This window comes from Lichenostomus cassidix, chromosome 1 (genome assembly GCF_008360975.1).
Source record: "Lichenostomus cassidix isolate B80296 chromosome 1, HeHo_3.0, whole genome shotgun sequence".
Lineage (NCBI taxonomy): Eukaryota > Metazoa > Chordata > Aves > Passeriformes > Meliphagidae > Lichenostomus > Lichenostomus cassidix.
Window position 1 is genome coordinate 68180049 of NC_139479.1, and position 22715 is coordinate 68202763.

Here is a 22715-nt window from a genome sequence, read left to right on the forward strand (position 1 = left end):
TTTGGTCAGCTTCTGCTACTGGCATCAAAACAGATAAACTCCAGACGCAGGGTCAGGTTACTGGCAAGAGGCACTGTATTATAGAGAACCTTGATTTTCTGATAAACCCCAAATCCTGACAACCTGTATTACTGACTGTCCTCTCAAGGTAAAGTCAAGACACTAGTGCATTTCCATTCTAAATTTCTCCTGCTTCTTAGTATGGCGAAATGGATGCTGCAGGGAGACAGTAATAGTTTTCAAATACTTGCAGAGAGGAAAAGACCCCACAACCACTCCAGATGAAAGACGAAGCAAACTGAAACAAAGGGGATTAGGTAAAACACTAGGGAACACTTTTAACTTGAAAAAAAGGTAATGCACTGGAGCAGTTCTGCTTTCAGAGACTCCAGGATCTCATACTGAAGGCTTTTATAAATAGTTTTTCATGAACAGGTTAAATACGCATGCATCACAAGGAGTCCCATCCTGGAGCAAGAGGACAGATAATATGACCTTAAGTCATTAATTAACTTCAGTCCTTATGACTATTTCTAAAAATATCTGCAGACTTCTAGACTGTTTAGCTGCTACATTTCACTCTGGCAATGACTGATTTTCAGTTGTCTCTGAACTTGCTCCTGTTTAAATGTGCATTGTTAAAACCTCCACGCTTTTCCAGGCTACCAAGGAGTGTCCTGTAGAAGTAATTTCTGTCTCTTTCTTGTGGCATTGTACACCTCTCCTTCCAACTGTTCCTGTGCTTTTCCCTCCCCTGTGATTCTGCCCAGGGTCATGCTGAGCTGGGCAGTAACTAGGAAGAAAAAGGTATTAGAAGTGTTTTCTCCAAAGAGGTGCACACAAGGCCTTCAGAGAATCAAGATCTCTACTAGCACATTTGAACACTGCCCAGGTTTTCAGAGCACAACATGGTGAGGAATGTCAAATCCAGATTGAACAGTGGGGTCTTCGTGATGGAAGAAAATGTACCTTTATCTTCCCCAGAACAAAACCAAAGATTTTTCAGGCATTTACAAGGTGGAGGAAGATAAAAAGGTGAAAAATGAGAATTATTACTGAAAACTATTCTCTTTCTTTGGCAATGACCTGCTAAACAACCTTTGCACAAGTCCCAGACTCCCTAGTCAGCCTTGTTGCAGGATAAAAAGACACACCTCAAAGAGTGCTTTGTAGTATCAGGTCAAAATGTTGCTCATTTTGTGATTTTTCTGTCTCTAAAAAAGCTACCCTATTGGTGACTACAGTAATGGGAAAGAAAGTTCACACTTTACCTGGAGCATCAGGATGGTAGAGGCTGGGAGCACTTGTTATTTCTCCTTGCTGATGGAGACAACTCCCTGAGGATCTCTGACTCGCAATGAGAATCCTGCTCTTGGCAGATGGCAACCTGGACACTGCACCCAGTCCTAGCTGTGGCTTGAGGATCATAGCAGAGCGATAAAAGCTTGGTGGGACCTCGTAGTGAGTGTACGATGGAGGGCAGAATTCATCTTTTGCAGGTCTTTCCCCAACCTGCAGAGAAATCATTAACACAGATATTATTCAATAAATCAAAAAGCCCAGACAACATTGAGCAATAAATTACTTATAAAGGCTGAATTTCCTTCCTTGTGAATCTGGTCTTGAGAGCACTCCAAACTCTCAAAAAGTTATGGTCTCACTATATGAACTGCTCTTCAAAAACATGTGTATTACATTCTCAATATACAGCTACACCCAAATAAAGAATTGATGCCTTCCCCCAAAAACCCATAGAAATAGAAGACCTTCAGTTTAGGTCTTCTATGGTACTGTTAAGACATAGAAGTACTTATGGTACTGTTAAGACACAAAAGGTTATATTACTTTCAGAGGTAGATGCACCAAGAGAGCATGTAAGTGGAATTTTTATTAGAAGTTATTTAAAATATTCTTGCTGGGACACAGTTCTGGGAGAAGTTGGTTTTGACTTAGGTAGCTACATATAAAGCTGGAGGCATTTTAAGTTCACTTTATCAGAGAAATTGTACTGCCAAAAAATTTCTGTGAGAAAAAAAGAGCCCCCTGTATGTTCTCACTGCAAAATGGTTATTGTAATCTGTGCCACTCTAGTTCCTGGAAAGAGACCTGGCTGTGTAGGTGAGCACACTTCTCCAACTTACATTTTCAGAGACCTGTTGAATATTCCAAATCAGAGCTATAAACCCATCTGCCCATGTGAATCGGAGGAATAAAAAAAAAAACTATCAGATTTGAAGTCGTGAGACATGTACTATTTATCACAAAAAGACATTGCTTTGTTAAAATCAGTGACAAATCTCTCAGTATTTTAATGGGCATTTACTGTAAGGAGAGCAGAGTAAGTCCCAAGCTGCAATATTTCCAGCACACTGGCTCATAGCACTGAACTAGCAGTCAAGGAGTGACCTGGCTCTGTGATTCAGCCCTTGCATCTTTGTGCACTCAAGCTGGGCTCTGACTCCCACCTTTCTGTGCTGCTTCGTGACTCAGGACAAGAATGCAGAGCTTTCATCTCTCACATTTGCAATGAACTGTTTGCTCCTCTGAACAGAGTCCAGCTTCTTTACCATTTTCTTATAAAATGCAAGATCATCATAATGTTGAGAGGACTCATGAATATTTTTTCAGTCATCCCATTTAGGCCATGGGAAAAAAAAAAGCAAAGGAAATATGAAATCTGAACTAAATTTGTTTAAAAATTAATCAAAAAGTGCCACAGGCTACCTAGGAAGAAATGTAACTGCCAATTAATTAACTCTGCTGTAAGTTATGATGCATATAATATGCCAAATCAATTTCTATTTAGCAATTATAAGCATTAGAATATGTACTTCAACATTGGCTATAAAAGCTTTGATCCTAGCTCCTTCAAGAGCTTTAATCCTAATTTAGCAAATCTTTAATATGCTAAGAGACAAGATCGGCCCTTAACTATGAAATATAGAATCTTTGAGGCCTTTGCACAGGAACTAGGAGGGCTTGAGCTCCTGGTTCCTGTGCAAGCACTGAGCTTTATAAATTTGCCCTATATTTTTGCCTCTGTTTGCAGTCCTATTTCCTGTCATTAGATCTTCCTGTTTCCTTTTTTATTATACTCCTATGACCTATTTTTACAAGTTAGGATGCAATTTTTTACTGTGTATATGATTCTCCAGGCTTGGACTGCAGACGTCTGGCTTCTACTTTCAACTGCTAGACATGAGATTGTTTTTCTGGATAAGCCTCTGTTATCTTCTCTGTCCCCGATAAATTTACTTCTATCAGATTACACTATGCATACTATCATTTCATATTTAAATAATCGTGAAGCACCAGTGCCAAGTGTTTCACTATAAGGAAAAGAGAAAATCTTTAAATATAGAAAGGAGGCATTTTTTGTAAACTGGGTCAGTTTATTCAAATCTTCTCTCACCCATTTTTTTTCTTTATTGACAGAATGCTAGGAGTAACAGAGAAGGGCAAAAACCATGGACACAAAAACAATCAATCATAAGCATAAAACATCATCTCAAGCTGAGAGAAGTGAGAAGGACTTACAAGAGTATAATTTAGATTGGAAAATACCCTTAAGATAATCCAGCCTAACTGAATTTGCCCAAATATCTGTCAAGAATTTGATGTTATTTTTTTGAAGACCTCAGTTTTGGGAGACACAAACTTGCTATGAAGATATATTAATTTTTCTTTTCTATTGTGAATTCACGAAGTGTAAAATTAAACTGGTCTCAATAGAATTGTATAAAGTTATTACCATTTTAAAACTCTTCATAAAGATACCGATTAATATGTTAGCCTGTTAGCATCCTGTAGTTGATTTTTGCATGATGGATTTCTACGGAAATGATCTGTTGCAGCCTGTTCCTTAAAAAAGTGGTCAGCCCAGACTTTTCATCTATGGGACTGTCTGCTCATTCCCCACACACCCATTTAATTAATTTGTTAGAAGGAGCTAGAAAGCCTGCAAGCCTACAGGAATTTCCTCTGGCTGGTTACTCCCGAGCAGAGCTGGCAGCATGGCCAGCAGGTACAGGTTTCCTTCATGTTACTTTGTTTATAACATCATCAAACATTAATGCCTCAAGGAAGAATTTGCTTGTCGAGTGCCTGCTTCAGGCAACTCTTTGGGAAAAGAGTTGGCAACATCAGTTCAGGCAGCTCAAATAACAGGATTAAGGTGGTAAATTTTTGGTTTGACTATACAGAAAACAATTCCCCTACTCCTTTTTGCCTCAGCAAGCTTTTTGTTTCAACAGACTTTAGTCCATCCTCTCTGGAACACAAAGATGTCTGTGCTGGGGAACTGACTATTTGCATTTCACCTTGAGAGGTTTTCTCTTTCTTTCTTTTTCTTTTTTTTTTTTTCTTTTTTGATGAAGAAGGGCATGAAAGATCTGTCTACACACCCTGCCAATGCTCTAAAGAAAAGCACTGAGGAGCTGCCAATTCCACAGGCAAGGCTGCCCATTCAGCCTTAACTCAATTCCTCTATGGACCCAACCCTGCAGCACAGCTGCACTGCCTTCATGCTGGAGTTGGGATTTTTGTCTGAGCTGCCCTAAGTGGGCTTTGGCACAGGCAGCTCAAGGAGCCCTGCAGGCTTCTCACTGCACAGAGGCAACCCTTGAGTCTTCCCCATAGAGTTCTCCAGGCCTTTTCTTGGAGCCTCCTGTCCGAGACAACACCTTCCTATTTCTTCTAGCTCCTGGCACCCAGAGGAATATTTAATTGTTCCTACCATTTAGCTGAATGATGCTTAGAGATTGCAGGTTTGACTGTTAACAGCTATTAACGCTATCATATCTATTTAAGGAGCTACAAAATGCATCAAAGCTCTCAAAAAACCAAACTGGATGTGTGAAATAGGTCAATCTGCGTGTTTTTTCTCTTACCAAGACAGTGGCCATCATGCCAGAGTCTCCTTGCTTCCAAAACCTCTGAGTCTTCAACATTCCCCCTTCAGCACAGTGATTTTGATCTATTTCAATGCATCCTAATTGTTTTCTTTTGTATTACACATCACTCATCTGCTATGAACCCAGACTGTGCACAGCTGCTCTTCTAAGCATCTGTTCACCTCCATGGATTGATCATTTTCCTTTCTCTTGATCCATACTGAGCCAAATCAAGCCCCTTTGTATTCCTTCATCTGGCAGGACAGCCAGGTTATTGCTTTTAGGGTGGCAGCCTGGCTCAAGAAAGCAAATTCCACCTTCTGCTATCAGTTCCTGACTCCTGGGCTAATAATGCAAACAGCAGTTTGACTTTCTCTTCTCAGCCTGTTCTCCAGTCAATCAAGCTTCTCTGAAGAAGCAGCTGACTTGGGTTCAGATTTTCCCCCGTTGAAATGCCCACCAAAAGTCGTATTTCTTGGAGCAATAGGGGAAGATGCTTTGGATTCTTTCAACCCATAAGTGTCCTACTTCTAACCCTAATCTAGAGAAAATCATCCTACAGCCTTGCCACAACCTGAGTCCTTCTCATGCTGAAAACAGTCCTCAGCAGTGCACAGAAATCTGCCCTTTATTCATAGATGTGTCTGCTGATCCTGCCTGATTATCTGAACCCCAACTGTTTTAGACACCTGTGGTCTTCATAGGGTCATGTCACCCTGTAAACAGTCAAACAGCCGCTGCACCGTATGGGTCATTTTGGCTTTAATTTCCATTGCCATGCATCAAACTGGAATAACCTAGTTATTGCCTCCCACCTTACAAGGCGATTGTGAAAATATACTAATAACGGCTGGAATAGACAAGCTCCCAATCACTTTAGTAATTCATTATCTGGACACAAAATATAAAGGACAGAGCTGGGAACTGAAGTTAAAAAAGAACAGGAAAAAGAACAGCAGGCACTGTTCTTTCTGTGTTTGTGATGAAAAATAACTATAATCCTTGCTCACTTCAGTAGACTTTTGGTTAGTATGCCATAAGGGTCAATCTACACTCACAATATCTTAATTCGGGCATTTTCCAGCTTTTGACTGCCAACACTGTCACTAAATTTGTTATTTCAATGCTGTTCCTTGGATCAATACTGTGCATTGAATAAGGGAACCAGTAAAATAACATCAGAAGACACAGAACAAAAAAGCATAGCCCTTTTCTTAAAGACTCATCCAAATAAAATCACTTGTGTTATCTTCAGTATTTATATGAAAAGCTTGGTTATTGAACTATGACAGGTCGTCCCAAGCAGGGGACACAAGAGCACATGACAGACCTGAATGCAACTTCCTCTTCCTGGTCCTTTCTCCACCTACCAAGCAAGCTCATCTTTCCTCCAGTGTGCTCACCTCCCAGTAAGGATTTCAGGAAACCAAGACTCCTGCCCAGCTTAGCAAGGCAGAAACACAACAAGGTATCAGGAGCCAGAAGTGGCCACAGGGATTTCCATCACCTTTTGGCTACTTAGGATGGCTCTCCGGGGAAAGAAGAAATCTTATTTGATGTGCAGATCAGTGTAAGAAACAGCATTAAAATTAGTCAAAAGTAAATCTTCTGTATGGTATACATAATCCAGAAAGAGCTCTGAAAGTCCCTAGGTTTCAGTACATCTAAACAGAAGGGAATTAGTTTAGACCTCTAGTGCTCCATCTACAAAAACCTGCCAACTCTCACATTAGGAAGGAAAAATCTCTGTGGGCAAATTACAATTATTTCCCAAAGCTATTCCTATTCTTTGGGAAGAAAAAAAAATAATTTATTCAATTCAGTATGTTTTTTTTTCTTTCTAAACATCCCTATTTATAATACTAGCAGGTGACCAGTTTGCTGGAAAATACTGGAAGAACAGTGACAACTTCCAGTCACAGCTAAGATATCACAACAGGGTTAGTGCCAGAAACACTTAAGTTTATTTCTCACACATTGCCTTAGGATTTAATTCTTATTTGAGGTTTGAGAACTAACTTCTAGCAACAACAAATAAGCAAACGAGCACCACTTGGCACACAAAAGCAGCTGTTAAAGCTGCAGAAACTTACCTCCTGCAGAAACTTCTCGCTCATCGGACTGAAGTGATGACCCGGGGGCCTAATTCCTGACACCACTAGTCCAGAACCAAAGAGCCTTGGCTTCTGGAGGTCAGGTTTGAATTTCTCGTACAGGATGCTGGTGGGCTTGGCCTCTGCTCCGTTGGATGCCTTCTGCTCCGCAGGGATGGTCACGCTGCACGCGGGGCTGTCGAAGGGCAGCCCTGCCGGCGCGAACAAAGGGTCAAGCTGCTCGATCGAACGAGGCTTTCTCCTGATGTAGGTGATGATTTTAGGTCTCACAGGTTTGGGCCGGGGAATGGCAGGTTTTAGCTCAATGCTTTCTTCCAGCTTTTCACTGCAGTCACTGTCCACACTGACCTTATCTGGGAAGGAGCCCTTGGGGTGGACCAAGATAGGTTTTGGGATGGTGCTGCTGCAAGCAGTCTTGATAGGCACTTTAGGGGATATGTTTAACAACTGTGTGCTGTCAGTGGGAGGTAGGACTGAGGAGGGTGACACTTTGTCATCATGAAGTGCATAAAGGTCCTTCAAATCACTGTTAGATAGTGTGGGCTGACCATTAACATCCAGTGTTGTCACTGGCTGCACAGGAGTTGGGACACATAAAAAGACATCAGCCTTTGCTGGAACATTACAGCTCTCTGGTGCTTCCTCTGGAGGATGTTTCTGTACATTAGCTGCTTCTTTACTTGAAACTGAAGCACCTGAGGTTTCCACATCACTGCTGTGACTGTCAGGTTGTTGGTTTGACACTGTCTCTGCACCGCGTGCTCTGTGATGATCTGAGAGATCAGAAGCAGGCACAACAGCATCCTCAGTGCTTTCTTTGACTAGCATCACTTTATTCTCATTAACTTTCAAGGGTTTGCTGTCAGGTGGATTAATGTTTAGTATAGGAGATATCTGTTCGCCAACTGTTTCAGTGCAACCTGTGTCAGCTTCATGCAAATTTTTGTTTTTTCTAGGTGTCACTTTGACACTGGATTTACTACTGCAGGTGAGTGGAAATATTGTTTCCATTTCTTCATCAGTAAAACATTCCTGACCAGCCTGGCTGCTTGCCCTGCTGTCACTGTCATTGCTTCCTCTCCCTTCCCCACTGATGGTGATGTTGTCACTTTGCAACTTATCATCAGGATGAGTTAACACTTGGCTTGACAATGGGTCCTCTACTTTATTGCAGGTGTCTTGAGAATGGGGTACTTGAAATTTTGACGTGTCAGAACCAGAGCTTTTCTGTTCCTGCACTGCTGTATTTTCAGCTCTTTGACACCCCAGGAACTCTACCAGCATAATTCTCTCTATCTTTTGTGGACACGTATTTTTGTATTGTAGAGATGGTGCAGTCTTAAGCTCCAGTTTTTTACTTTTATCACCCTGACCTAATTGTGCTTCTGATTTACTAGCAACCTCATTGAGCTTAACAGCTGAATGTTGAAAATGAGAAGTATGCAGTGTGCTTTCAATGCTAACATTTGGTACATTTTCTGGTTTACTTGTTTTCTTGTTCCCTGAGGTAGATGGTTTGGAATAAAATACAGTATTTTCCTCTGAGGTATTATCAAGTGGACGAAACACCATCCCAAGAAAATGATCCGTGGAGGTTTTTTGTGATTTCTCTGTACTTCCTACCAAATGGTGAGACCTGTCAATGGAGTCCAATGATGCAGAAAGCACACGTTTACATGACACGCGGCCAACACTGTCTTTTGCAAATGATTCAGGCTGAGGAGAGAATTTACTTGGTCTTCCCAAAGAAAGCCTTTTTATTCTCTCCACCTCCACAGTCCTAGACATTTTTCCCTTAGAAAAGTTCTGGGTGAAGTCAACATCACCTTTGGAGACAACCTCCAGGTTGGCATCATTTGTGCTACTTTTTAAATTGGACAGACTTTGTCCTCGGCTAATCCTGATATGCTGTGATATATCCTTAGCTTCGCTGGTCCTACAATCTTTACCCATTTCCCTGCTTGTGGTGGAGGGCAGCTTACTTTCCTGTACACTGGTGTGACAGGTCCGAGAGTCCTTGAAGGTCAGAAGTTTATTCTGCTCTGTAGGCAGATGAGTAACTTTCTCTGTTCCTCCAGAGTATATATTCCCACTCTCATCAGTCAAATCATGTTTCTTAGCATCCCCATCAGTGGTTCTAACTTTTGTTACAATTTGGTTGGCATTGGTATCCCCAACACTCACTATGCTTTCATTATTGTTTCTTATTTCACTGCGGTTGTCCTGAAGCTGGGAATAACATGACTTGTTTGGAATTAGTGGAGCACTCATTTTGAAGCTTCAGGTGACTGCCTTTTTTTTTGTTTTGGCAGTGCTAATTAATGAGAAGGTGTTATTCTCTGTCAGGTTAACTTTTATGCATGCTTCAGTTAAATATTTAAATTAGAACTGATCAGTAGAAAATTCATCATCAGAAGGCTTGAAGTCTCTTCTGAGAGTCACATTTTTCTGCTGCTCAATTGTCTTTTCTGCAGCTTCTGGACCCAGGAAATCTTTATGATGTGCTGTAGAGAGGTTCAACAAATGCAAAAGAGATCTGCCAAGTTCCCTCTGAATGAGAGCCAGTTAATCCAGCCAACCTAGAGGAAAAGAAAACCCAAATACAAATAAAACAAAAAACCCAACCAGACAACATTACACTGATGTCAGGAATCATGCAAACTAAATCAAAGTTTAAATCAACAGCACTCCCAGGTACAACCCCAGGACAGAGTGCTTTCAAACACTTTAAATGCTGTTTCAATCACAGCTTTGCTCCCAGCAAAGATTCTTAGTGTAGCACAGATCTCTGGCTTGAGAAGTTACACAGCAAAAACTGTCCTGGTTAGAACAGTAGTTCCTACTGTTTTTAAGACACGTAGATTTACAACTGGAAATAGGCAAAAATAGCGAGGTTAGGGTGGGTTCCAGTCTTGAGGGTCTAAAAATTTTCGTATTGCTTCAACAATTATTACAGCAAGAGCGGCTACTGAAGCATTTAAAGCATCACTGTATAGATCAGCCACAAACAATAAAATTCAGGTCCATAGAAGTTATTTATGGGTTTCTCTCCTTGCCTCATAGAAATCACTGCCATTCTTGTGCTGACACCCCGTTCCCTTTGACATTTCTTAGCCAGGTCTATATATTCCAAGAAAGCAAAAGCTATGGCTGGGGGCCTGCAAAGAAAAAATGTATTTTTTCTGAGACAGATAAATGTATGTTTTTTTAAATACAGAGGATTATACATCAGTCCCAACACAGTGCATCTTCTTTTGGCTCCCTCACACGTGTGGCTTCAGGAGCCTAGATTTTGTCCTCTATCACCTCCAACAAGATGAAAATGAGATTTCTGTCCATTCTATGCCTAACTTCACTCTCTGAGATATTTCTTGTACCCTGTGTGTTCATACCCTTCATCAAAAAGAAACACAGACACTGGAAATTGAAACATGCTCCACAGTTCCCAGGTAGTTCATGCTAACACCTCTCATGATGGACTCTGTGCACCCAGCATTCCAATTTCATCTCTTCTTATGACATTGTCTCAGATTAGGGATGCCACAGATTTGAAGAACCCACTACATTCTTACAATTAACATCCATGCAATTACCCAAAGATATTTTCTTTTTCTGCAGAATATTGTCTGCTTAACTTTGTAACGCATTTTACAGCTGCCATTACAATGACTACACAGAATAATGATTCTGTGATTGTAAATAATACAAGGCTCCATTCTGCTACAGAACACACTGATAGCACAGAACTCCTACTTAATTAATATAAAAATATAATCAACCATCTATGTCAATTAATACCTTATTAATCCACTTTGCCTGTTAAGGAATACAAACTTTGGAGCTTGCTTCAGTCAATGTGTTGAACATTTACATATTGTGATAAGCCCCTTTGGAAGTAAGACACATGGTTTTGTGTTACATTTGGGACCTTAGATTTGATCATTCTTTTGTAAATAGCTGCTATTTAAGAAGCTTTGGCTTGGATTTTCTGCAGGATAGTTTATTTTAAATGGCACTGTCCAGGCTCAACTTCGCTATGCTCTTTGGAGTCAGTGAGATGAAAAGACTCAGCTGTGTCTGGGTTCTGCTGGCTCTCCCTCTATTTTTTATTACTCACCTCTCTTGAGTGATGTTGGCTGACACAGACACATCTGAAGTCACTCCCTGCTGTGCAGGAATGCTCTAAGATGAGAGGGATATGAATCTCCCAAGTCTTCAGATGCCCACCTCAGCACATGAGAAGGGGGTAAGAAGAGCCCAACAAAGACAACATCACTTGGCAGCATACTGCCAGGGACTCTGGACAAGAAACATGTCTACAGTCTTAAAGACTGGACTTGGTATATGTAAGCATTTATATGGATAAAATTTTCTTGATACTGTAGAATGTAAAAATATCTCCTCTGAATCACTGAGAATAAAAAAAGGAAGTCATAGGTCTCCATGTCACAGAATCTTGGCAGGATGCACTAACTGTGTTTGTGAAAAAAAAGCCTTTTACAAAGTGAACATGCTAGAGAGTAGAACAAAATTATATCCACCAGACTACGGTTAGCTATGAATCCCACAGGGAGAAGAAAAGTTCAAGGAGCCAGAAGCAGAATTAAATACTTCTGTTTAACTCCAGCAGTATCAGTTTCCTTCTAAGATGTCTATCTCTTATGAGACTCTATTTTAAACCTAAGCCCATTTAATGATGAACTAGGAAAGAAGTCTACAAGAGTTTCTTCCCATCTGATATTGCAGTTCCTCCTCTAAACTCCAAGCTGCATTTGGCTAGCAGGTCTCACCCTAACCTCTGGAGACAACAGGAAGAAGCCGAACTGGATGATTTTTGCCCCAGGACACGCAGCAGTGACTGTATCAGCAGAGCTTAAGTTTGTAAAGCACAACTGGCTGGAAAAAGAAAGCAGCAGCCTGCTTCTAAATAGTAACAGTGGTGCTTTTCTTGGTTAAAAAAGCAGTGTAGAAATATTATTATCCTCGGTAGACATTGAATTAAAAAAAATGGTGAAGAATTCCACACTATTGGTTGGTTGTTCTGTTTTCAAACTGCCACAAAAATAGAACAGCAATAATTATGAGATATGCAAAAGTATTATCCAAATACAAGGCCAAATGAAACTGGAAATAAAGAAATAAAACCTGAAACATGCTGAGAATTCTTGCTCTTCTATAAACATTTCCTAATGCAGGTTGTAACAGCTGTTTAGCCATCCCAGTACTGAAAATCTAAAACCAGAATATTTACAGCAAGATACACTAAAAACATCTGGGTGTTCTGGTAACACCGTGCATGGCTTAGGCTGATTGCTTTTCAGTACAATGTGTATGAGAAACACCTGAACATTTCATTAACCATCTGCCACTGAACTGGTGCCTCTTGCTACTGTCATAAAAAAACAAACAAACAAACAAAAAAACCCCAAAAAAACAAACACAAAAAACCCTCAACAAACAATAGGCTTGTAAATGGCTGGGGCAGAGCCAGCCAGTAGCCTGCAAAAGGTCAGCCATGGCCCAGCATCCCCCATCAACTGCCTGCTCCTGCAAGGTAAATGCCCTCAACCCAAGGGGTTGGGCTGACCAAAAAATGGGATTACACAGGTGGGTTGTTCACCTGGAGAAGAGAGGGTATAGGTAGACCTCATTGCCTCCTTTCAGTACTGAACTGGAGCTTGTAAAAAGGATGGAGAATGACTTTTTACACGAGCAGATAGACATAGGACAAAGGGAAATAGTTTTAAACTAAAAGGAGAGAGATGTAGATCAGATACTAGGAAGAAATTGCTTTCTGTGAGGGTGGTAAGGCACTGGAGCAGGCTGCCCAGAGAAGCTGTGGATGTTCCATCCCTGGAAGTGAACAAGGCCAGATTGGACAGGGCTTTCAACAGCCTGGTTTAGTGGAACTAGATGAACATTAAGGACCCTTTCAACCTAAACCACTCCACAATTCTGGGGCACATGTGGGGACCTGCATACAGCCCACTTGGCAATGACTCAGAGAGGAGTCAGCAGGTGTGGTTGGGTGTTTATCCTAACAGAAGGCAGCTACGACTGCTCCATCACAACTCAGTTCAAAGCACAAAGTGAGAAGCCTCCAGCCATTTCCCTCAGAGGCTATCATGATCAAGAGCTTCAAGTCCTTAACTCCCAGAGCATCCTGGACAAGGGCTGAGCACAAACTCCAGCTCTGCTGCCCTCTGCACAAGCAGCACACATCCAAAGGATGAGAGTCTTGGATACATTACAACACCCACAGATAAACTCCTGCAGAAAAAGACCCTAAGGAAGAAATATTGGCCCATGAGAAAGACAATCCTATTGTCTGACCAGTGCAGTGCTGCAGGAAGACAGATGAAAGCAGATGAGGGATATATTTGTATGAGGTGGGTGATGTGGTTTTTCAGTTACTCCAGAAAACTGGCATGAGCAGACACCTCCTGATATGCACAGCTGTCCCAAGAAATGCCACTGGGGAGAACTGGCAAACCAGTCAGAGCCTTGCTGAGGCTTTCTCTGGGAGACAAGATAGCACAACATCTAATGCCAGGGCTGCACGCTGCCAAGAGCTGAGCCCACAGATGAAACAAATACAGCCCTGGATGGAAAGGAGCTGGGAATATCTCCTTGAGAAGCCCAAATCTTTGTGAAGAACTATTTCTAATGGTGACAGAAGCTGAAAGCTGATACTAGGACATAAACAAAAGAAAGCCAATAAACCTTTTGGAGTGGGTAACATACAATTGGAATTAATTAAAAGTGGTGGAATAGTGCTCACGCAGGCATGTGATAATTTTGTTAATGTGATTTGGAAGGGTGAGAGCTAAGATTTGGATACAGTCCCCGACAGCTTCTATTCATAATGAAGCAGACACAGCTGTTAGGGGAAATCACAGCATAATCTCATCTCTGGCAGATCCTATGGAAATGTTGCTGTCTGCCATGAAGAGGACAGTACTTCAGAGAGACAACTTTCTGCCTGACACAGGCAGAGAAGAGATGATAGAGCAAATGTTAAATTTTTACACACTGGAAAGTAGCAGGAAGGCAGTTCTGATTCAAAAGTAAAACTGAAATTATTTGAAGACATTAAAAGCTTCTGTAGAGTGCGGCTCTGTAGCATTTCCAGAATTTCAGTGGTTTAGTGGTTTTAATGTCTCCACAGTCAATAAATTGTAATGATTTAATTACTTACATGATTACCTATTTTATACCTTTATAAGCATAATTATAAAACTGCAGATAGAACACCTCATGGTTTCATAGGCCAAGGCAATTTTTTCTGTTATATATTAATTTTCATTCAATAATAACATGGATTTTATGTCATTCAAATAACTAATAAATTTATGCTGGTTTATCAAATAGATTTTATAAAAATTATTATGAACAAAATGGAATTTAAACATTTGCAACATTTAGTTTCAAAATTTTCTACATCAAACATTTTCATTTTCAGGTCTGCATAATATTTCAAGATCAAATTTACTTCACCCTGACAAATTTTTTAAATGGCAAATCAAGTGACACAGAAAGGTTACTTCCTCTACCAAATTAGTATTTTTATTTTCCTAAGTAATGGGATAATAACAAGCTCAGTGGAGAACTCTGGGCTCTTGCTTTCGCTAGACTTATGGTGAGGCATTTCTTTTTTGCTCTCTTTGCTGTATTTCCAGAGGGATTTTCGGGTCAAGCCTGCAATAACTCAATTTCCTTATACAACACACCTGAGAGATCCCTTGGAAGCAGCACAAATTCCAGTTTGCTGGAAATCACCGCCAGGTGCAACCCTCCTGAAAGCACAGCCAAAGGTAAAGGTGCTAAAGCAGGGCTGTCCCCTCATTGTCCCAAGGGAGGGGAGGTGGCAGCATGCCTCTCCATGACCTGAAGCAACAGGACTGAAAAAAAAGCTGCCTGCATGAGATCCCAGCCCTGGAAATCACTGTAGCAGCTGGCAGGATCATGATGTGTAATTGGCTTGCAAGTGCAACTTTCCTTTCTGAATGAACTGAAAAAAACCCCAAAAGATATGCTCCATGTTAGAGGCATTTATATATACCCTTAATTGCCTACGTATGGCAACTGGAGGACATCCACAGAGAGGACAGAGCAAAGGGAATGCACTGATTTTCCTTTGCCTCCATTCCCCTCTTCAGCATTGGAGTGCTTTATCTCCCAGGCCTTATTGTGGACGGGGAAAAAACCTGCATCTGCTTGCTTTCCCTGGGGAACAGACCCACAATTTTTCCTGCCATGGCAGTGGCAATGACAACACAAGAGCAGAAAGTTTTGTATAGCTTCATAATCTATCTCCAGTTAGCGTGGGGATCAGTAGATCTTCAATGCAAACACGGGAAAACCTTCCCAAAAAATGTATGTCATTTTCTTTTCATAAGAAATTTGTAAATGTATGGTTTTGGTGGGGTTTTTTTTGTCAAAACTGCATTTTGTAATATAATACTCTAATAATTTATTACCTGTGAGGGCTGAATTCCCAAAGTACATTATATGGAAAGTATCCTGCTGACTGCCATTTCAAAGGAGTACAGGATTTGCGATTAAAGATTCTCATTATCAAAACTGACAAATTCTTTTAATTATTAACATCAATCAAGTCTCCACAAGGCATAAGCCAGAATAGTTGTTTTTCAAGACTTTATTTTTACATTTCTACTTGCTTTCAAATATTCACTGCTGGATAAGACAACATACTCTGATATAAGCAATCCTATTAATTAGTTATTCCCCAAAAGGCAGAAGTCTCTGATTGTCTTAGCAATGGCAGCCAGGAGGCTGATTGATGATCACAGCAGCTAACCTTTGAACAAATGTCTGGTTTTATTTTAATTACAGGTAAGTACACCTGGTTAAAGGTATAGGAACAGCTTATACCTTCTGGGGCACAGTGCTGTTCAGTTTGAGGACTCGAAAGAAAAACAAACACCAGAACCTCAGGGAAAGCCACTGTGAGGAAGATAGTATTAGATAAGAGCTTCCTGGCTATTTAAGTAGCAAGAGCTGGTAAATCGAGCAAGGCAAGACCTCAGCCCAAGCCATGTACATCTTTATTGCCACAGCCATGAGCAAAACACAGGCAGTACAAGAAAAGCTTGAATCAAAAGCCCAAAGGAGAGAAAATTATCACTTATCCCCCCAAGGCACCACAGAACAAATGAAAATGGCAAGAAACAAAGCAGTAAAGAAGTTTTCTTGGAGGAAAAGCTGTAGTTAAGGCAAAAACTGTTTCCTCCCAAACAAGTGCAAACAAACGGAAGGAAAATTATGTTATCAAACTAAGTCAGTGCTGCCACAGCTCAGCCCATCTGTCACACATTGAGAGGTTACCCCAGGGTCAACCCCAAACACAAGGCATGGGGAGAGCCCTCTGCACTCTTTCTTTTGCCCAGGTGCCAGCAGGGGCAGCACACATGCCCCTGGGCACAGTGCCAGGAGTGTCAACAGGAGATCACAGCGAAGGTGTGAGAGGCACCATCAGCTCCTACTGCTCTCTTTCAGAAGGGAGGGAGCAGCAAAGAGATCCTGCCATCCTTTCTGAGTGCCTTCACCTCACAGAGCCCAGCCAGAAACTTACTATGTCCCTCTCTATCCAAAAACATGAACTGCAGTTCATCATAAAACCTGCAACAGCTGGACAGTGGATGTGTGGGGCCCCAAAACACTGCTTAATTTATTTCTGTGCAGCACAAAATCTTGATGCAGAAAGGGGATTGTGAAATGTTTCCAAAACGATCATTGTTTTTTTTGCTAAGACTGCTAAATCTTTCCTGGCTTCCAAAAAACATCTGGGAGACAGAAATAAATGGATTTAGTTGTAACACTCAAACATGAAAAAGAGTTCATAAATTTGCTTCCTATTGAGGAAAAAAATCCAGAAACTCAGAAGCTTTGTCTACTCCAGCAAATTTACCCACTGCTGATAAAGCAGTTACAGCTGGTGCTGAACTCAGTTTAACTTCAAGTGTAGCCAAGGGTAAACTGTCTTTCCACATAATTTTTTGGATTCTACTGAATTCAATGGTAGGTAAATGTGTCAGTTATTAACTGAATACCTAAATATGAATTTAGAACCCTAATTTTAGAGTGCTAGGTTTGCACATTTCAGTTTGAACCATGACCAGTTCTGTAATGCTGTCAAATTTCAGAAATGCTACTGCAGTCAAACTTTCTAAACATTACTGAAATCTGTTAGTAAGAAATGAAGCAAATGTGAGGCATTACCAGAAATTCTGCTAATTTACTTTAACCTCAGTGAAAGGCATCTTCCATAATTTGATCCATATTTCCAAAATACCATTGCACTTCAAAAATGCAGACCAAATATATGAGATTTGTAAATCTACATTTCCAAATTGTAAAACAAATTATGACTTGTGACAACAGACTTAAGGGAGGGAAAAACACTGCTAATTTGCTTTAAAAAGCAGTGTCAGGATGAAATCTGTGTTAAAATCCAGTCTGGGCTCTGGACTAGAGGGGCCTGGTTACAATAGTTACTATAACCAACTGAAGGGCATCAGTCTTGGTGTGGTTTTAGTCACAATTTTACTTTCCTATCAGGCTCAGTAAAGTACATGAAGTAGGTTGCCAGGTGCAATTCCTACTATTAGTAAGGTAGGAGGAACATATACAACTATTCCACTCAGGCCACTCTGACTGAGAAGCTGGAATTTCAGATGCCATGCTGCTCACCTGCAGCACAGGTCTGTGGTCACCAAGGGCTCAGCAAGGGAGAACTGGCAAGGGAGTTCTTATTTAAGAGCACAGAAGGCAGAATGCAAAATCTTAATATTCAGAAAGGTGAAGCACAACTAATGCATTACCCGCCTGCTGCTGATGATCCTGAAAGAGTACTACAAGTACTCCACAGCCAGCACTGCTCTGTAAACAATTACATTTGTTCCACTTAAAAAAAAATTGGATATTTTGCTCAAAAACACTTGCAACAACTTGTCTGTCAAAAGATTGCATCCCCATTTTCATAAATTAACAGAAATTTGATTCAGGTACAGCACTCTACCACCATGCATTCCTTACATGTATAAATAAAATAAGAAAGACTCGTGAACTTCAGGATTGTTTTCCCTCTGCATTTTTCAACACCAAATTTATATACAATAAAATTACAGGATTTAATAGCTTTTTGATTATATTTATTTTTTAACGCTCTTGATTAACGCCCACAGTTATGCCTCGGGCATCTCCTGCACCTATCAGATACAGATCAGCTGAAAATGAGCAAGCCCCCACCTTCTCAGCCCAGAGAGAAAGGGATGTTTTGAGTTCAGTGTTTCAACTTGCAGTAGTCCCACTCTCCACTTACCCCAACCATATAATTGTTTTCCCTCCCTCCTTCTGAAGCTGGGAAGAGGTTCAGGCTTTGAAGCACGTGCCAAAGAGCAGGGCTTTCAAGGCAAAACACTGAAATCAGGTAAAAAAAAAAAAAGGGGGGGGGCACTGTAAAGGAAGCACCTGAAAATTCCCTTCCTTCTTCCTCCAGTTTGACTGCATCTGCAAACTGAAGGAAGAAGGATGTAGTCTCCCAGGGAACTGCTCAAGACTTTCCAGCTTTGCTGGTGGAGCTGGTTGGGGAACGAGTGCTGGTGGAGGACAAGCTGAAGGTGAGTCTGCAGTGTGTCCTGGCAGCAGCAAAGGTTAACCAGCCATGAGCCAGAGATTGGCCAGCAGCTCGAGGAAGTGACCCTTTCCTCTGCTTGGCATGCATGAGGCATCTGGAGTACCGTGTCCAAGTGTGGGGCCTCAGGCTGCTGATACTGAAGAGGATGCAGAGAAGGGCTACTGAGAGTGTTACAAATCTGGAGCATAAAAAGTATGAAGATAGGCCAAGGGGTTGGGGTTGTGTTAGCCTGAAAGACTGGAGCAGTGGGGAGGAGACCTAATAGCTGTTCTCAGCTACCTAAAAAGAGGAATAATAGAGAAGATGGAGCCAGACTCACATCCTAGGTGTCCAGCCAAAGGAAAAGAAACAAAAAGAAAATCAAGCTTAAGGAATGCAAGAGGAATGTAAGGAATGTAAGAGGGAAAAAATGTCATAATGACAGAGGTGAAGTACTGGTACAGATCACCCAGAGGGTTTATAGTGTCTTCATCCTTGTAGGACTCAAGAGGGTTCTGAGCAACCTGACCTAAAACTGGGCCAGTTGTGAGCACGGCTTGGAGTAGGTGAAGTCAGACAGAAGTCCTTTATGATCAATTTTTTCCATTATTCTAACAGTGCAACTTCAAAGGAGAGAATTCCTTTGGCAAGGACACACTGCTGGAAACGCCACTGAACAAGACACAGTGCAGTCTGAAATTATTATTTTTTATCTGCAACATAGTGAATTTTGCCCAAAAAGAGTACCTAGAAAATATAGCCGTCATTATTTGCTCAGGACTCCAGGAATGGAGAAGAGTCATCTGTAACATAAAGCTCCTTTGCAGTTAAAAGCCCAGCTTCTGGGTTAGAAGAAGCAATAATGCTGAAGCCACCAAGGATGTGGCAGATATATGGTACCTAATATTTACCAGTGAGTTACAGTAGCTCAGGTAAAACTGGCAGGCACAAGTCCTCAGCAAACAGGATAATACAATTCTTCTCCAGGCCATAATATTTATTTTTAAATTTATTGAGTTTTAGGCTGCCTCTGTCTCTCCTGGCCAAGGCATTTCATAGTGTGGCCATGGTGAGATGACATAAAGAGAGGAGAAAAAATGAATGAGAACCCTATAGAAATTTATTTAGTGAAGGTAAATCAGTGCCACTTCGTTAGTGAGTGCATTTGCTAAAACTCAGAAGATCATTCAAAATACACATCTTATATATCTAAACACTAAACTATTCACTGTAAAAGCCCTTAGCAATGAAGCTGTCCCAGTATACTGCTGATTCCTGTGGGAAAAAATTGAAGGTAAAAATGGCTCCATACTCTAAATATCCTCTTTGCTAAACCTGGTATGTGAGTGCTACACTGAGATCCCTCTTCACTCAAAAGCGTCAGAGAAACAGGACAAGAAATTCCCTCTGTTTGACATCTGTGACATCTCTGTCAATGTATTATTACTGCGAGAAAATTATGGTGCCTATTTCCTTCATTATGTTATATTAATCATTCTCCCAGTGACATACAGACAAGAATAGACTCAAATTGCTTCAATTCACCCTTGTGGAGCGAGTAAAAGTTTTAGGCTACTCGCTGGCATGACGGTGTGAGGGAGAAGAAAGCCTTGACTCTTTGCAAGTGCTGCTCAGCAATAAAGGAAGCATCCCTGAATTATCAACACCGTTTCCAGCACAAATCCAAAACATTGTCCCATATTAGCTGCTGTAAAGAAAATTAACTCTATTCAAGCCAAAACCAGCACACAAAATTATGTTAAATCTTCTTTTATTCTACCTGAATAAACTGCATATTCCTTCAGTTAAACCCTATATTATATTAGAATCACAGATCCAGGTTATAAGGGTGATTACATATGTTACTGAAACAGAAGTCTTTTCTGTCAGGAAAATAAACAGAAAATCAAAAAGAACTGAAGAAATAAGGCAGACCATTTCAATCTGTAAAAATGAGAAAAAAATGTATTATAACCAACCCTACCACTTGCAAAATGTTTTTCTTAATCAGAATAAATATGTAATGATGACTAATGACTATGCAAGAATGCATAGTTGGGCATGGCCAAGCTTTGGTCTAACCTGCAGCAGTCATCCCACCTGCTCTTATTCCCGTCACATATATTAATATCAGTAAAACTACAGGACTGATCTTCAAAACAAGGAACTTTCCTATGATACCAATACAAAATCTGCTTTGAGGAGGTCTGTGGGACTGTGCCTTTCATTTTCCCAAGGTAAAGAAGTCTCAATGATCCGAAGTTGCAATTTTTTTTCTTTCTTAGTTACTTCAGCTACTAGAAAAAATTTCTAAATAAAATGTCTACTGTGAGTTGGCTTCCTTCAGCCTCAAAATCCACAGAGCACCAGTAGCCAAGTAGTCAGTAATATTCACTCACTGTGTCCTTAACTGGAAAGATATTGTAGATGTTTGGAAACAGCCAAAAAAGAATACAGCACTGGAAAACAGTGGACATTAATTTACCTTTGCTCTCAAAGAACTACAAGCAGAATGTATATGGACTAATTACACTATTTTAAAATACATTCTGAGTACTTTTAATATGCATTACATTCTGATTACTTATAATATGCATAAAGGTTGTTTAGAAGGTTAGGCAGATAACAATACAACCCTTGGAAGTAGAAATGTTACACTAATGGGGAAAATAAAGTTTGCTTTTCCTTGAAACTGGAGAGATCTGCACCTCATGTACAGCTCTGAGCATGTCAGTGTTTCAGTGAGAAGTTGGGGGACATCAAGAAAACATGCAAGAGAAATGCTTTATAGGATAGCAGTGTCCCTTAATTAAGCTCTACATACCAGTAAGGTAGTTCATCAAACGTAGTACTTAAATTTCATACGGAGACATGGAATTATCATTAGATGTTTTTAAGAACATTTTAGACAAATCTTTAAAAATTGTGTGGTTCTGGATTATCTTGCCTTGAAGAAGAGAAATGGATAATGTGACCTCCCTCCCAATCTTATTCTGTAACTTATCCGTGAAACTTTGGGAAAAAGCAATAAAAGAAACTAATATACGCAACATGGATAAATAATGACTATGAGAACTATAAACTCCTGTCCAGCAAATGCTTTCATACATGCTGAACTTTATTATCTTAAGTCATCTTACAGATGTGAAGGGGATGACTCAGAGCAGTAAAATTATGGACATGCCAAAGTGTTTGCACTGTGAGTACAATAACTCTCACTTCTGTACAGCATGAGGAAAGACGACTGTTCACACTTCTATGCTGCCTCTATGAGAGCTTCCAAATAAAAATAATTGATGTCTGGAAACGTCTGACTAGAGAAGAGCTCTGGTAGATTGTACAAGAAACAGTTGTAGGATTTTGGACATAGAAAAAGTGATGGGGCAATGAATCAGTAAGCTTTGTAATGCATTTGTACGTTCATTTGGAGGGTATGGAGATGGAATAAAAATGATTTAGTGTCAGAAATTCCCACGTTTGAAGTCAGGATGTCTTGACACCAAATCTTTTAGGATACTGGCACGTTCTTACCATGATCTATAAAGAGACTTTAATGTTGTCAATCTCAAAGTGAGGGAAGGTATTTTTGTTCAATATTGCAGGATACATTTATATAGTTAACAAGTGAATAAATCAATGATGATTTGGGCATATAGATTAATCCAATCAAATACCAATTTTCTGAGAACTATTTCTTGGGATGGGATCTCTGAGAGCTGTTATGGCCCTGGCCAAAGCAAAGGGAGTAGGTGTGGTCCCTAGACAGAGCGCTAAGGATCTTCTTGGAATGCTTACACAAAAAGAGCAATTAAGACAGTTAAGTCACACCTGGTTTGTCTTTACTAGACCAATATGCATTATGTCAGATAACCACTTTAATAACTTTGATATAATTGCTTAGAGGATTGGATCTGAAAAAGAAATAGCAGTTAAGCTGGTCTGTCTAACATACAATACTCCTCAAGTAACATTATTAGTGGTACCAGAAAGAAAATGAGAAAAGGAAAATTAAAGTGAAATGAACATTTCTCCTGCTGTGACTCAGCTCTGCACCATGAGCGTTACTAGGGG

The 22715-nt window shown here is 40.4% G+C and overlaps 1 protein-coding gene across 4 annotated transcripts in view; it reads right to left on the reverse strand.

Moving 5' to 3' along the window:
* Positions 1-22715, reverse strand: part of MTUS2 (microtubule associated scaffold protein 2) — a 262109-nt gene that overhangs the window by 148861 nt on the left and 90533 nt on the right. For all 4 annotated transcript variants that reach the window (XM_085062168.1, XM_085062149.1, XM_085062144.1 and 1 more), the window contains 2 exons: positions 6986-9585; positions 1272-1512 (listed from right to left, as the gene is read on the reverse strand). In XM_085062168.1, the coding sequence (XP_084918294.1) occupies positions 1272-1512; positions 6986-9277 (2533 nt within the window). In that variant the 5' untranslated portion in view covers positions 9278-9585. The remainder of the gene's footprint in view (positions 1-1271; positions 1513-6985; positions 9586-22715) is intronic.